Raw genomic sequence first — 17,446 nt, 5'->3', positions numbered from 1 at the left:
CCCCCCCCCCCCCCCAACTTTGGTCGGTTTCCTCATTTTCGTCCTAATTAAGCGCCGGCTGAGTGTCAACATGGCGAAAATTAATTAGCGCTACTCCATAGCTGCGTCAGCTGAACGAGGAGATTGCGGATAGGGGGAGAGGGAGGAACTTTACGGTTCCAAGTATTGCGCGAGGCATGTACAAAGATTATTAAAGCGCACGTCATGCTGATCTGTAATTTATGCCGCGCGCGATATACGGTACTTCGCACTTTGATGGTATTTGATGAAACGTGTAGCGATTAATATAGGTTCCTACGGACATAGCAGGTTTGATTCCGTTGACACAGGTATACTTATTACATCACGAGAGTATCGTTAATCCTTCTAAGTACGTCGATCAAAAATCTATCGGCTGAAACTCTTTCCAAGCTGCAATTCATTCTAAAGTGAGAAAATCACGCGGAAAGCGCGCTTCTGCTTTTTTTTTCTTGCCTGGACTATATTTTGTACAAGTATTCAAAATTCAATCGATCATCAGCAGCTCGCTCGTGCCGGAAACGTTCACGTTTTCAATTCGACACGCATGAACTAACAGACAAAACCCGAGTTTATTTCTCTGATCGGCATGACGGCGTGCGAAACGCAAACGAGATATATCGCGATATATAACAGTAATTCGCGCGCGCTACGCAAGTTTTGTATCAAAAGCGATCCTTAATCACCGTTGTCCATTACGCCGATCCGGCGTAATGAGCGAGCAAACTGCCAACTGTAGAAATAAATAGCCGTAACGATTACGTCGTATACAACAATCGCGATGCGTCGCACCGGTGTGATATGGGAAACGACTAAACGAGCAACGTCTTTGAAAATCGTGGACTTGCGCTGGCGGCACGCAATTACGCGGGAGAAAAAAATTGAACGCGGCCGCCGAAATGCAAGGCGGCCTTTCACGATCGGAGCGGCACGGCCGCAACGCTTGGCAGCGCTCGCTGCCTGTCATTACGCCATTCGCTCCACCGGTAATTGACAGTCTAATGACACAGTCTAGAGTCTGGCGCGCTCGCTTCGTCCAGCCTCTACCTTTTCGTACATCATACATCACGATCTACGAGGATCCTCATTAACGATTCGCCTTCTTTGTGCGCGATCGGCCGCTTGTCTAAACTAAACGGCCGCCAGCAGAAGTCGCGCAGTCATGACTTGTGGGGTTGTTCCCTGCTAATCACCGTACGTTCATCGCGACCGGAGGAACACGAGAGTAATGATAATTAAGTGCGTAATGAGATCAATATAACTGGTGCGGTGGATTTTGCATATCGGGCACGTATACGCGTAAAATCGTATGGTATTTTAATCAACCGACTAGAATTTTAATTTATCCGCAATTTTTATTGGAAATTTTTATTGGTAGGTACTTGCAAGAACGTAAAAATATAAGGAGAAAAAGAATTCAATTTTTAAAAAGTTAAATAAATAGAAAGTTAAAATTAATTTTTCAGGCTACTTTTACAAGATAGATTGCGTTATCTTTATTAATATAAAAAAATATAGCAAAGATAGAAATGAATTTAATAAGTTCTTAAATTATTATCACACGAGTGAAATAGGAAAAAATGTTATGCAATTACATAAAATATTTATATATTATGTAACAAATAATATTAAAACTTTTTGTTTTGATATATTATTTGCTGCCTGCAGTTTGTCAAGAAACGAGAATTGTATAGAACTTTCCCCGCCGATGTTACAGTCGTTTACCCGGGACGAAGCGTGTCAAAGTGATTCCGCGGAATCATCCATGGCATGCGATTTTAATTTCGTTCGCTTTTTAGCGCGGGACTTGCAAGCCGACCAACAAGCCTGCTGATTAGATTGGAAAGAGGTGGATGGCCCAGGAGCCAAAAACTACGAATCTATAGGCGCCACTGAATGACTTTGCAAAACCGTGTTCACAAAGGATGCCGCAAAGGATTTTGAAATCGATTCCGACCGCCTGGTCTTATTTTCATAAAGAAACTGACTAAAATTACTGTTAAAACAATACAATATTTTTAAGACAAACCCTTTTACTCTAAATGAGTTTTCTGTCTCATATTAATGTTTCATATTTGACTTAGGCTAATTTTACAATGTGCTTTTTGTTTCATGTTTCTTACTGTTTGTCTCTGATTAAGAAGGCAAGAGATAAACAGCAAGAAACAGGAAACAAAAAGCACATTGTAGAATTAGCCTTATGTTTAACTTATGTTTTCCGTATTTTTTATTTCAAAAGTTTCTCAGATAAGCTGAGACGGAAATAATTTACACGTTTGATTCGATATATCTAAATTTTATAATCCCTTCAGGTATTTGTTTAAATTCTAGAATTTTTATTTTACAATTTTCAAAAAAGAAATCTGTGTGCTGTAAACAATCAAAATTATCTTTAGATTATTTATTAATCTTGTAAAGGCGGCATTAAAGAATTATTTTTTACGGAAATATATTATAAGTAAAAAATCTATCGATATGTACTCTATAGGTATATATATATTAATCCCCACAATACACACTATATTTTAGTTCAATATTTAAGTGTAACAAATCTACACGGATCTTAAATTTAATTTTAAAGTAAACGTTGCGAATATGCAACACTCTTTTCAAGAGGGTTAAAGAATTAAAGTGTTGACGAGTACGATATGCTTAGGATGGACCGCAAAACCGGTAACGGAGACGCATGACTCTCGAGATACTTGCTCAGGTACTGACCAACGATCCTCGCGTTTAACCACGTAAACAACGCCTTTGTTGGCCGCCGCGATTTCCATTTACGGATTCGACACGCGCCGGTACAAAGAACCACGCCGCTATGCTTCCGAGACCGGAGGATCGTGATGAGGACCTTTCTATCCGATATTCAACAATGTATAACGCGAGCATCGAAAGGTCTATCGATCGACATGGTTCCATCTTTGTCTCTTTAGAGTCAAACTTTTAACGGCTATTCAACGGTTTTTTATACGTGCAACCTCATCATGTAGTCCAATCGCGCTCGCTAAAAAGGCTAATACTTCTAGTAATTACCTTTCAATAAAAATTTCCTTAGCATCTTAATAAGAAACTTGATCGAAAAAGTATATATATCGAACGGTATATGATGTTTAAGAAAATTATTTTTAACTTTTCGATTGCTCGAGAGAAAAAGAAGCTGTCGTTTTTATAGTAATAAATAGTTGTAATTAGACATGATTATATAATACAGTAAGAATTTCCAGAACTTCTGTTAGTAATATTATTATATGTAATATTAAAATGCTAACCAGTGTCATTGATAGATTTAATTCATTTTCATGGGCCAGTTCCGAATAAGTTTTTATATGTAAAAAAAAACTAGCGATTGTTTGCATCCTGATGGCGACCAGAAAATTAATTATCGTTCGCATATGTCGCGTTGTGTCTCATTTCGAAATTAGTAACGCGTCTTTCGTTTCGCTTACCTTCTGTTTTGGTACCACGTTTTCACTTGCGTGTCCGTCAGCTGCAGTTTTGCCGCCAGTTCCATCCTGTCCTGCACGCTGAGGTATTTTTGCCGCTCGAAACTCTTCTCGAGGGTCTGAAGCTGGTGATCCGTGAAAGCTGTACGCGCTTTACGCTGCTTCTTACTTTGCGCGGAACCCAAGGAACTCGAGGACGAGCTTTTAGGATCATCCTCTTTGCCACCTGAAATTGCAAAACTATTGATATTGAACGTCTCTTTGCTTTCCTTCCGTCTAGTCGTGCAACTTAGCTACAAAGTTATCTCTAAAGAGGAGAGCAACAATTCTGGATTGAGCTCATAAAAGTCATTAGAATGTTTAACGAATAATTTGTAATTTAATTATTATTGTTATTATCATTGGAAATTATATAACACAAATTATATAAAATTTATTTGTTGTTTAGTTTCAAGGAACTTTATTTTAATCAAAATGTGATTTATCTGAGATTTCTACTTTTGGAAGTGCCGTATATGTATTTCACAATATTCGTATAACTATTTTGCCAAAAAGATTCCCGCAAAGAATCGCCAATCTATCAGGAATTGCGAAGCGCCGGAGTGCCAAGCTTTTGTTTTCGTGGAGGGTGGAATCGATGCCGCGCGCGTGGATTATACGCGGTAGTCGTTTTTGTCGTTGCTTGCATGGCGATTGCAGCCGCCTCTCTATCGATGAAACAGAAAGCGAGAGAGAAATAGAGAGAGAGAGAAAGAGAGTGGGATCCTTTTGTTCTCAGTTCGACTCTCCGCGCAGCCGAGAGCCGATTGGCTGGTATCGCGGATTGGACCACGCAGCCGCGTCGAGACTCGAGACGCCGCAAATTATCCCCCCGATACGTTGCCGTATCCGGAGAGAGATAGAGAAAAGAGAGGGTAGGATTCCCCGAGGAAACTGATTACACCCGATACGAATCACACTCACACGCGACATACATTCTCGTGTTTATTTCATCCCCCTCAGAACTCATTACATTTTTTTTGTCTTTCTGTCACAGAAGAGCAGCCTGGTAAGGAACAGGTGATTTAAGCCATTTTAACAGACTAGAGAATTGAGGGCAATCATTATAGAAAGGTGAATATGATGATGACGAATAATAATAATGAAAAAAGCGAGATAAGAAATTTGTGGTCATCTTAAAAATTTTTATATTTCATTGGAATAATAAATATATATGTTATTTATTGCTTGAATTAAAGTTAAAAAATTTTTTAAATAGACCAAGTATTATGCTCTGCCTTTCTCGTTATGTTGTTTCATAAGAAAAAGAGGATAGAAAAGAGACGCAAACGGAAAGAACGATTTTGCTGAAGTATCTGAAAATTTAGTTGTGACAAAAATATTATTTTATTGAACTATCAAAATAATTATACAGAACGCTCAAGCTGATTGCTAGAATGTCAAAATGTTTTGCATCATTGCTTGAGTTTCTCACATAATTATTTTCACGATTTAACAAAATTATTTAGATCTGTCTAAATATTTTAGCAAAATCATTTTTTCCTTGCAGTTTCTACAAATATTTGTGATTAATTTGTGTAAAAGTTATCACTTCCAATTGCGATGTAAATTTTTAGAGCAACTTTTTTAACGTAGAAAAACCCTTTGCGCTTCGTCAGATAAATTACCCAACCCTCCTCGAATTATCCCGCAGTGGGGGACGTGTCTTGTCGCGAGTAAATCGAGCAACCTCCCGAGAAGTCCCGATCAGAAAACCATCGAGACTTAACCTCCTAGGGGAATAAAAGCCCGCACAGACTTCTAAAAGTATCTAAAGGCCCGTTGTCGCGAGCTCATCGATTGGAACGGTCGTGCATGGCGCGGGAGAAGCACCCTGGCAAGAGGTGGAACCAGAGGGGGGAGGAATGCAGCCAGGAATAACATAGCGCCGGAAGGGAAGTGACGGAGAGAGAGGAGGAGGAGGTTGGGAAGATAGAAAGCTCGTGGATTGAGTTAACCCGGACGAAAGCGCGGCTCTTAGCCCCCGTTTGATCGGCCAGATTCGCTCGAACGGGTCCAGAGTCTATACCGCGCCATGTTGGCTACCACGACATGCGTGCGCGCGCGCGCGCGCGCGCAAACATCCCTGATTCCCTCCCTAGAAAAGGCTTGGAGCAAGGAACCCCGTCCTGACTGCATCGGCACCAACAGCTCGATTCGAGCTCGATTCGAGCTCGATTCGAGCTCGACTCCCAAGACTTGTCCACGAAACGTAGGAAAGGGGTGGACGCGAAAAGGGAGCGAGGAAGGGAGAAACGGGAGAATATAAGAGTGGAACGATGGAAACGGAGGTTGGAAAACTAAATTTACTATGTGATACACTTAGAGCCCGGGTCCCGACCGACGTCGGAGTTCTCTTTTTGAGACACTTCCAAGACGTTAGGCGGAACTTTTCCCACCCCCAAGCTCCCTGTCCTTCCCTTTGCGCAGTAACTCGAGAACCATCGCGAAACATCCATCCCTCTTTTTTCCCAGCTGCCTGTCTGCCCGCCGTTCGTCTGCGAGGCACGTAGCCCGAGGCTCAGAGCTTATCTGTGTCCGCCTCGTCCTTACGAGCGTGTTCATGCGCCACTCTTTACCCCCAACGTTTTCACTTTGATGCGAAATGGCGACGCCCGCGATCGGCTTTGCGCAAAGTGATCTCCATTCCCGGATTGAAATCACAATCGCGATCATATGTTTTTCGCGTCGATCGCGTACCAGTACCGCGATCAAATTAAAATTAACACGCGCCCAAGAAATGATATTCCGCGATGAGAAAAATCGGTTTTTTCACGCCTTTCTCAACTAGCTAGAATTGAGTGCATTGATCCGATATTAAATCCGTATTAAAAGAAATGTATGAAAGAAGATAGAAACTAGAGATATTTATTATACTCTGATATATATGATTTATACTCGTGTGAATTTGATGCACTCTACAGTGACGTAATCATTGTTATTTTCTTAAATTAGATTTTATAAATGATTTTTCAAAGAAAATTGGAAATTTTAGCCTCTCAGATTTCTACTCTCTCTTTTGTAACTTGATCTACTTCTTAAATACATTGTGATTATATATTGTATGTACAATATAAGCATGATCTTGAAATTTTTGCGCCATTTATCTTTTTCCTTTTTGTTCCAGTTTGAAAAAAAAAGAGAAAAGATGAACCGTACAGAAGTTTAATTGAAAAAAAAAAAAAAAAAAAAAATACCTAATTATTAGCTTTTGATTTTTATCAACACACTGTATAAATAAATACTTTGCGTTACAATAAATAGACTAACGCTCGTTTTCATCAACATAGATTAACTTTAGCCAGGACTTATCTGTGTCCGCCTCGTCCTTACGAGCGTGTTCATGCGCCACTCTTTGTGCAAAGTGATCTCCATTCCCTGATCGAAATCACAATTCGCGATCATATGTTTCTCGCGTCGATCGTGTACCAGTACCGTGATAAAATTAAAACGCGAGATGTGTCAGTGCAAAATGAATCGATGAGCGAAATAATAGTTAAATCGTATATTTCAATTGTCTGCTAATAACACGTATCATAAATGATTAATACCTGTTCTTCGAAACATTACACAATAGCTATTATATTTTTTATTGGCAACAAAAATAGAAAATTCTTGAAATGTAAAAAACTTCCAGGTTATTCAGTTAGCGACTCGCTCTTCATAGCGTTGCTTTTCTACCCGTCTTTGTAACTTAATGATTCATTTCAACGTGAAAGATAATCGATATTTTTTTCTTTACTTATAACAATAATGCGATGTTACAAATTCTGCACATTATTCATTACACCATAAAGCCATCCAATTATCCATCCGATAAGAAGAGTTGCAATATTACCTAGTCCCATCAATATAATTACGCAGCAACGTTACACATTGAAATAAACTCATGAATATAAACTTTCTTCGCGAATAAAAAGTGCGAATACTCGTTGCTCATGACGAAACGCGCATCACTTATCAAATAAAATATGTGCGTTAAATCGCGCGCTTGTAAAGTGCGAATCAAACGAAACTTTAGCGTCAAAATGCGTCTGTTTCGCGTAAGGCAGTGGTCTGGATTCACCCGGCGGACTTTCCTTTCTCGCGTGTAGAATATTTCAACGAAGTTCTCAAAATACTCTCAAGATGTTTTACCGGGAACTTCGTCTAGCCGCTAAAGTAACTCGAGCACCTTCTTTCCTTTTGGGGACTAGGACAGTTTTCCTTTATCTTTCCACATCTTTTGCCGACACGACACGTAGTCACCGGGTTTTATGTAGACTTGTCTATGGTTTTAAAACGTGTTACAACGACTTTTTACTCTGTATGTAATTCTAAGTCCATGAAACAAGCAAGTGACTTCCCAAAGGGATTTTCGAGTAACGTGAACGATGTTTTTGAATGCTATCATTAACGTTTTTTAAAAAGTATCAAATAAAAGTCACCAAGTGCGGATCTAAAAATTTTCGAAGGTCTCTGACGAAACTAATCGTATTTTTTGTTTATATTTAACAAATATTTTCTAAACAAATAGTTTTTCTACATACAATCTGTTCGGTAAGAGCGTGACCGACATAACATAATTAAATTGTTTATTGTAAAAAAAATGAAAAAATATACACAATTAATACTGTAAAGCTTTTGTATTAATAAGTCATCCAAAAAATTATTGCCATTGTCAATTATTGTCGACATCTTTGAGGCATACTTTCTGTAAATTTTACAACATAGTCTGTCTAATATAAGTATGACCGAGCAAACTTTTATTTGGGAATTGCTACATTAAACATTTTTGAACAAGCAAGTAGAAAAGTTCTTTCGCTATGTGTTGACGCAGGAAATCTTATATAGTTATTGTCTGATTTTACTAGAGAATAACATATTTAACGATGATTGATCACTTACACAAAAGATTCGAGATTGTTTTCCTTTACACGCATTCAAAACGAGAAAATATCGTAAGAAAAGGTTACAAAAATATCTAAGACCCGGTTGCACCAACGTTATTTTGATTTTAAAAGCGAAACTAAAACTCTTTCTATCTCGTTTAAAATTGAAAAGAGACAGGGACAAAGAGAGTTTTAAGCCTCGCTTAAAAGTAAAGTAATGATGGTGCAACCGGGCCTAAGACATTTGTAAAGTGGAAAAAGCGATGTGAAATAACAAATACAGTTCATAACTGCTGGACTGTGATAAAACAAATAAAATTATATTAATCGCGCTTTTATATTGAATAGATTATTATTAAGAAGAAGAAGAAGAAAAATAACATAAGATTTCAAATTATTATCAAGAAGAAGAAAAATAATACAAGATTAGATAAAGTTAGATGAAACAATCAGGTTTAAGTTTTTTCAAATTTCTTTTAATATATTTTTTATTATACGGAACACCGTAATAATTTTTTCTATTATATAGAACACTATGACAATTTCGAAAAAAACTCTTTCAAACTGGTTTTAAAATCAGAGTACGATTTCAAAGAAATTTAAGTTTTAATAGTATAAATCACATAAAGATAAATCTTTAGTCTCATTTTTTATGTAAGCAAGTATATAAATATATATTTTTTATAACAGTAGAAATACAGTGACTTAGACAGAATACATCTTTTCATATCCGTAGTGTCGAAAAACAAATTTACCGAGATTATAATGATTTCCATCCTTGAGAGAGTCGAGCGGGAAATAATATTTTAGACGCGTTTTCCTAACGCGCTTTCCTCACTGCGTGATGTGCGACAATAGCTTCGCGTTAATTAACGTTAACGCTTGCGAGGTATTCGTGTTCCATAAGTCACGACGGTAGGTAAACGTCATTTCCACTGTCAAGCGGCGAAATGTATTTTAAAGAGGTTCTCGCAAACATGGCGCCCGTAACGGATGTGCCGCGCCAGTGAAAATCATGACGTGTTCTCAAGTCGCATTACGTGAAAGAGAAAGAGCAAGGGAGAAGGACAGGGAAGAATGGAGGAAACGAGGGGGACTTGCGTGCCACAAGCATCGCTGCGATACAATGTATGGCGCATAAAAGTGAGATTAACAGGATGTTTATCGAGCAATTATGCACCGCTGCAATTAGTGCCAGCATGTTGCCGTCGTCGTCCACGTCGCGGTCAAATTGTTCACGTCATCATTGTAGTTTATGCTCCAATAGTGATTGCAATTTTCAAACGTACGAATTTTAGCAAAATCATTAAAGCAAAATAGGATCTTTAACAATATAGGCATCATGTACGTATAGATATATATATCAATAGAAAAAAATACTCTTGCATTTGTAGATTTCGTTCTTCGTTTTAGAATATCTCGAGTTTTTAAGTAGCATGTAATATAAAACATATTCAATGTAATTGAAAAATTTGAGGAAAAAATGAGTTACATCAAATTTTTCTACATTTAGATTAGGCTTGTCCAATTTAAGCTCCGGAGCCAAAAGGCAAAGCAATCGACATAAAAAAATTCAATGTGAGTAAGATTTTAGGAACTGTAAGCTGTTGATAAGCGTCACTTAAATGCGTATCAATACTTTACAGTCCCCGAAATTTTATCCATATTGAATTTTTTTACGTCAATGGCTTTGTGTTTTGGCTCCTGAGCTCAAATTGGACAGGCCTGATATAGATACATTTTGTTTATATATAAATAAAAATTTATTTCAATTTTTTTACAAAATTTCTTATGTATTATTTACTAAGATTAATATATCTTTTTCGCTGTAATTTTTAACGAATAAATTTCTGACGAATGTATGAATTTGTATCGAAAATATTCGAGTAATTATCAATAATGATTATTCTATACAAGTGTAAACATAGAGAGAGAGAGAGGAAGGGGGAGAGAAATAGAGAGAGAGAAAGAGATAGATAGATAGATAGATAAATATCATCATTTATTACACGCACTCTAGAAATACATCCTTTCAAATGCTAAACAAAAATATACAATTAATAAAGTAAAACTGAATTACAAAGAAATAAGTAATCAAATTAGCAATAAATAGAATATAATAAACGAATTGAATAAAGTATAATAAAATTGAATACAATAAACGTCACGCATCTGCAAGTAGAAAGAGAAAAGGAGAGAGATGTAGATTTTCAGGAGAAATTATATTAGAACTATTAAACATAGCGACAAACAACTTCCCGAGCAATCGAGCACTTGGACATCGTTACTGGGCCAAGGACTGCATGCGAAAACTTGCAGACACTGTGACGAATGCGCAGGATGTAGAGAGTGCAGCGTAAGTATAGTTGCAGCCGAGGGAGTCAGCCGGACGGATCATAAAAATGAGAATAATAAAACTTTCGCAAAGCGTTGCCTCGCACTTTATGATCTTGGCGGATGAGGGTGGGATGGAAGGGTTGCTAAGGCGAAAGAGTGGGAAAAAGAGGAGGAAAAGCCGGAGTTTCCATTGTGCCGCGCACCCGCGATTTTATTTGCTTATTGCTTTATTTTGTGCTGAGTGCATCGCGTAAGTAATCCGTGGAGGAGCGACAAGGAGGGACAGAAAGATTGAGAAAGAGAGAGCGAGGGGGGGGGAGGGGGAGAGAGTGAAAGGAGGGGAAGAGAGAAAGAGAGAGAAAGGGGAAGGTTGTGAATCTATATATTTTTGCATATAAAGTTTACTCTTTGTAAATACAAAAAAGTATAAATGTAGATTGTATAGATAATCACACACACACACACACACACACACACATTCATACGATAAAAAAAAAAGAAAAGAAATAATAGTGGCCGATCAGCGCTGCGGATGGGAATAAACATGGAGATTTCCGATGGATTTTCTTCCGCTCGAGAAATGAGCATCTAATGGCGCTTTTTATCGAATGTTAACCGCAATATTCTCTGAAGTTAGATTATAATTTAGGAAGTATGGAATAGTTTATCTACTTTTTATTCCGAAGTAGTTAATCAAATACACATAAACTTATATGTATACATGTAAATATCTATCAGAAATGCTTTACCAATTTTATATAATAACGGCAACTAGTAACAAAATTTGTTTTATAATATAGAATAATTATCTCGATAGAAATCTATATAATCTTCATTTTACGTACGAATTAACCCTTCTGTCAATACACAATTTTTCAGCTTTTCACTAGTGTTTCCCAAGATGGTGGGTGAAAATGTAAAAGGAAAAATGAGATAAAATCTGTACAAAACCGTTCTTTGTTTTTCGAAAAATGGAATTTTTGAGGCGTCATAACAAAATCCGCACAAAAATGTAAAAACTATTTAAAATCGTATCTGTCAATGCACAGGTACCAGGGTATTCATGCATTGACAGAAGGATTAACAATAGAGCTAATTTTGTAAGCGAAATGACTAACAAACATAAAAGAGTAATTTTTCCACGGAAGCGCCAGGGAAGCTGTAGTGGAATTTTGCTTACAAATTCGAGTCACACCTTTTCGCTTGGCCCCGTATCGTACGCGGTGCTCTCTTACCGTCGCCACCTACAACCCCTCGTGTAGTATATACAAAGGCGGTGGCCCTCGACGGGGTAGAATCTGACCCCTCTTCTGTATTGTATTACCGCGTCGCCACCTTTGGGGGAGAAAACACTGGGAATAATGTTATGGGGCAACGTTTTATTGCCTGCCCACTCTATTTGCAGCAATCCCACGGGGGACAAAAACTGTCGGCAACAATTTAAAAAACAAACTACCAGGTTAAGCCAAATTAGTATCCCATACGTCGATTTTTCATAGTAAAACCCTCTTTAAAATCGTATATTTTTAACGTTCTAATTTTTAATCTTAAAATATTTACAAAAAATATATTATATAAGCATGAGAAAAATATTATTAAAAAAGGAGTTGTATAAAAAAATATATATATACAAACAAGGAAATTTTAACGATAAATAAATATTAGATAATATTTACAGATAAATAGTGATACCGACGTAATAATAATATCGTATTATCGCATGTTAATGAAATCATTCTTGTCATAATATCGCATTAATATCTGCGGCATTTTGCGCAATCATAACAGCTCTTCGACAGCTATCGTTTCATAATTTATTTAAGGATATCATAGCAGAATAAGGACTGCGAGGTGTCGTATAACAGTTTGCACAGTGATCTATTGCCACATAGAAACATTATAGGTAAAAATACAATCGAGTATTACTGTCAGATCGTATTATATGAGCCTAAGGTTTCTACGGGAAGCGTAATGCTTGTATGTTTCTCGAATTTCACAAAGTGCATTCCACGCAGGCGGTGAACAGAAATGCGACGATTGCATCAAGCTACGATCGTTCGTATAAAATAATTGAAAAAAAATGCAAATTTTCTACTTCATAAAAAACGATTCGCTTAAGATTATATACCATAAATATTTATATTTCTCTAATGTCCCTTTCTACCACAATGTATATTAACTTTAATCTCGATTTAACTTACTTTTTATTTTTTTCTAATTCTAAGAGTTAAAAAAATAATGAATAAATTAAACCAAGATTGAAGTTAATCTACATTGCTAGAAATAAAACTTGAATAATCTTTTTTTAATTTTGAGTGCAGTTCTGCAATGATTAAAAAACTAAAAGCAAGATAAATATACATATAATTATGTAAAATGTATATTAGAGAATGTTATATATATATATACGTTATTTTTATATGTTCCTCAAAATATATTGTATATATCTTTGCGCCGCGCACGTATATCTTTTCCTATTTCCTAAAATTTTTTACACCGCGAGTCCAAAGTCGTATTTTTATCCTCAAATCGGAGGATGCTCGCAATTATATCGTTGGAAGCATAATTCGAAAATTTCTGAACATACCGCGGTACATATTAGCAATAATTACCCCGTTATTTTGAGCGAGCGCGCGTCTCGAGTCGCTTACGCACGCATTATACGGCCGGACTTCGCTAAAGACTTCCTCGCGTATGCCGCCGACAGGTGTTTACCGTCGTTGTTGGGATTCGCGCGGTTGGTTTCCACAGCGTTTGCTTAACAAGATTTTCAAATCCTCTTAAGAGCACTCGGCATCCGCGTTGACAAACTTGACCTCGCTTTCTCGAAATCGATACCGACCACTGAATCACCGCACCATCTCGAAAGGACAATCGTCAAATTACAGAGAATAATTTAGTTCATTAAAACATCTGATTGAATTATGAGGCTTAAATAGTTTCGGAGTCATCTTAGGAAGTTTCATTCGAGTTACTGCGAGACTCTCTCTCGATCGGACAATGCGCAGAAGCACATTGTTACCTACGTAAACGTTTGCCTCCGACGGAATAATTAATCACTCGCGCATAATCTAAGATCACCCGCTTTGTAAACACGATACCCTCCCTCCGCGCGATCATTCGTTACGATTAGATCCATCATGATATCCTGCGCAACACCAAATCGTGACGATTGCCAAATCTCGAGTATGCTAAAACGCAACGTTGAACGTTGGTTTATACTCTGATGAAATGATTAGATCTTCTGTGACTTAAGACACTGTACATTTAGCTCACTTTTCAAAATTACGCTTTAATGAATTTTCTCCACATTTTCCTACTTCTCAAGGTGATACTTTATAAAATAATTTGTCCAACATTGAATTCTTACTTAATTTGTTATATTATCCCTTTTCATTTAATTCTTATTAAGTTACTCAATTTGCGTTATCACTTTATCCCTATTCGATACTCATTGTCAGATTGTCGTTTTCAAATCCGTCACTCAAAGTCTTCACCGTCTCTGGCATTTGTGGTGACTACCAGCGGCATTCCAGTTCTCGACATTACCGTACTGTTGAATCTCTCTCTCCTCACTTCTCCGATATTCAGATCGTGGATTAATCCGGCACGCAGATTGTGTCGTCAAAAGTCCGACAGCCGGCTTGTCGGGGCGCGCTCGCAAAAAGGCGCCTTTGGATATGAAATTGCTTTCGTCTCGCGAAAGTCCCTTACATAGAGCTAACTAATCCGTGCCGACTTCTAAACGGTTGCCAATCATTTCCGGTTCTCGGATTAGTTGCGCGTCGAAAAGTCAGCGAGCTCGTCCGTAAGGACGTGAAACGGCCCGGTCCCTAGCAGGGACCTTCCGGACCGATACGGAGGTGACAACAATGTGAACCTGGGGATGAATGTTGGCTTCCTAAGCGGCTTACAAACGACTCGTACACGCGCCCAAGAAATGATATTCCGCGCTGAGATCGGTTTTTTCACGCCTTTCTCAACCAGCTAGAATGGAGTGCATTGATCCGATATTAAATCCGTATTAAAAGAAACGTATGAAAGAAGATAGAAACTAGAGAAGTATTTATTATACTCTGACATATATGATTTATACTCGTGTGAATTTGATGCACGCTACAGTGACGTAATCATTGTTATTTTCTTAAATTAGATTTTATAAATGATTTTTCAAAGAAAATTGGAAATTTTAGCCTCTCAGATTTACTCTCTTTTGTAACTCGATCTACTTCTCAAATACATTGTGATTAGAGATGTGCGCCGCCGCGCCACGCCGGTGGAACTAGATACGCCGAACATTTTGATAGCCATGCCGCGGCGTGCGAATCGTGCCGGCGATAATCATTTTATTTAGCAAACATGCACCCTCTAAAAATATTTTAGACTTCTGAAGAAATAGGAAACGTGATGCCTACGTTATATAAAGTGGCAAAAAAAAAGTATCGTGTATTCCTGATGCAACATCAATGCCGAGTGAACGGGTATTTTCCATTGCCGGCTTGTTAATAAACAACAAAAAGGTCAATGTCCAAGTACAGTTAACAAAGTGATATTTATTTATGATAACTACGAACTGTGTAAACAAATACTATGCGATGCCGATAGCCGATAACTAAACTCCATCATATCCTCCATTTCCTACATAGCTACATCTCTTATGGAAAAAGACACTGAAAATTAGATGTTAACACTCATAGTATAAATAAATGCGTTACAATAAATAGACAGTATTATAAATGACTAATGCTCGTTTTCATCAACATTGATTAACTTTAGTCTCGCTTCAACTTACTTTCAATTCTAATAATTAGAAAAAGAGTAAATTGAAGAGTAGATTAAATCGAGATTATAATTAATCTACATTGATGGAAACGGGTATAAAGCAACCGAACAAAATATTGCGTCGAAAAGACAATTTCACCATGACATTGTGAAACATATGTAACGATGTAGAAGCAGATCAAATTGAAGCATGTACTTCCTCGCATGTGTTCCGCTTCGCGATTAGATTAGTGTCGCTACCTTAAATTGCACTTCGCTGATAATTTCCCGCTCATCAGCCTGACGCACGAAACGCGTGTAATTGTCGCATAAGGACATAACCAGAACGATAATTAGGGGCTCGCGATCCTCTACGCGAGAAGTAAACAGGTAACGAGCGATCAACGGTGCGACGTATGATCGATGCGTAAATCCGTCAGCAATTACATCTGGTTGTTAGTCCGACGTTAATAATTTTCTAATCAACGCCGCGTGAAAGATCGATCGTATTTGTACCGTGACGAGCCGCGGCGTCGCTCGGTCCCGCCGTTGCGCTATGGCGGAATGTAATAATCGAGACGGGAAATTGGAATGGTCGGACGATGGCTTTAACGGCAGAGAGAAGAGGGGGGGGGAGGGTCGCCCCGTAAAAAAATCGCCTGGGCCAATCTACGTGAAAGCGTGCGGCGCGGCAATTACATCGGCGTTACTCCTCCTAATTGTCTTTCATTAATAATTCTGTGACCGCGACGCGGACGGCGTACCACGGAAGGTAGATACACTACTTACGCGTTGACGATTATGGTCATGGCGCGAGACCGACCGCGACTGATAACACCGATAACGAATACGCGGTCATTATCTCAAAAAAAAAAGGCGCCTTTTAATACTCGGTTTATGCTTCGCGTTATTAGCGAGAATAAAGTCTTTGCGATGCGCGACGGCTCGATACAGATTAGGGCTTCATTCGTTGTAAAGAGTCAGTTTGTGACTGCAATAAGCAGCTTTACTGATACGTTTATTTATTCATAAATGTAGCGGACTTCTTGATACTTGTAACGTATAGACGTACTAAAATTGCAAATCATGTAACTAGATGACTTTCTAATGGATCTTATTATATCTTGTACAATATGTTATGACTTTTTTATCGATATTCGTTAAAAAGTAAGCATTATTTTTCATATCTATCTACGAATTTGATTAAATCTGAATGTAATGCGTTAATAATACCTACTGGTAAACGTGTCGATAATTGGTTGGCTTAGATATAATATAATTTTATTATTACTTGAAGAGAATTATATTTCAACTATATAATAAAAATCATTATTGTGAAAATCATGTAGGAAAAAAAGACAAATATTGAAAATTATATAGAAACGTTGATTGTCACGTGACACTATTCATGTCGCATATCTATGGATACGCGTTTTGATCATTGTAAATAATGATTATAAGATATTTATTTTTACAGACATCGCTTAATAGAGGAGAAATGTTAATTTAGTATTATATAAAGAATTAGTACGAGCTTTCCGTTTTATCTTTAGAAGATGGATTTTAAGTTATGTCGGTAGATGACATTTTCTTCAATTAACATTCTCTAATGAGTTATCATATATTGAGCGTAATAAAAACATAAGATAGCACGTACGTGTTGAACGAGTCGAGCTCAACACTATTCGCATATCCCTTATCGCGGACACTTTTCCCTATTCCCTCGTGTCACCGTAGCTAGGCAAGGACGACGATTATCGATTACCATGACGTGACTCTCGAGATTTCCAAACGCCGCGCCGGGGCTGGTCATTGGTCTTGTCCGTGAAACACTTAAGGGGAGTTATAAATAGCGACGCGCGGTGCAAGGTGCGAGCCGTCGCGGCGAGTCAATGTCGTGGAAAAATTGGCGCCTTAATAGCCCGCTGATGTTTTCACAAGGAAGGAGCGCCGGATTTAGTGCCGCGGAAGCAGTAT

The 17,446-nt window shown here is 37.9% G+C and overlaps 1 protein-coding gene across 1 annotated transcript in view; it reads right to left on the bottom strand.

Moving 5' to 3' along the window:
• The window catches only part of LOC108759579 (homeobox protein BarH2), a 33,605-nt gene that overhangs the window by 13,463 nt on the left and 2,696 nt on the right, over window positions 1-17,446 (bottom strand). Inside the window, exon 2 of the mRNA XM_018505077.1 lies at window positions 3,465-3,687. Coding sequence (XP_018360579.1) covers window positions 3,465-3,687 — 223 coding nt within the window. The remainder of the gene's footprint in view (window positions 1-3,464; window positions 3,688-17,446) is intronic.

Source organism: Trachymyrmex cornetzi, unplaced genomic scaffold, assembly GCF_001594075.2.
Source record: "Trachymyrmex cornetzi isolate Tcor2-1 unplaced genomic scaffold, Tcor1.1 scaffold195, whole genome shotgun sequence".
Classification (NCBI taxonomy): domain Eukaryota; kingdom Metazoa; phylum Arthropoda; class Insecta; order Hymenoptera; family Formicidae; genus Trachymyrmex; species Trachymyrmex cornetzi.
This window is presented reverse-complemented; position numbering and strand designations above follow the sequence as displayed.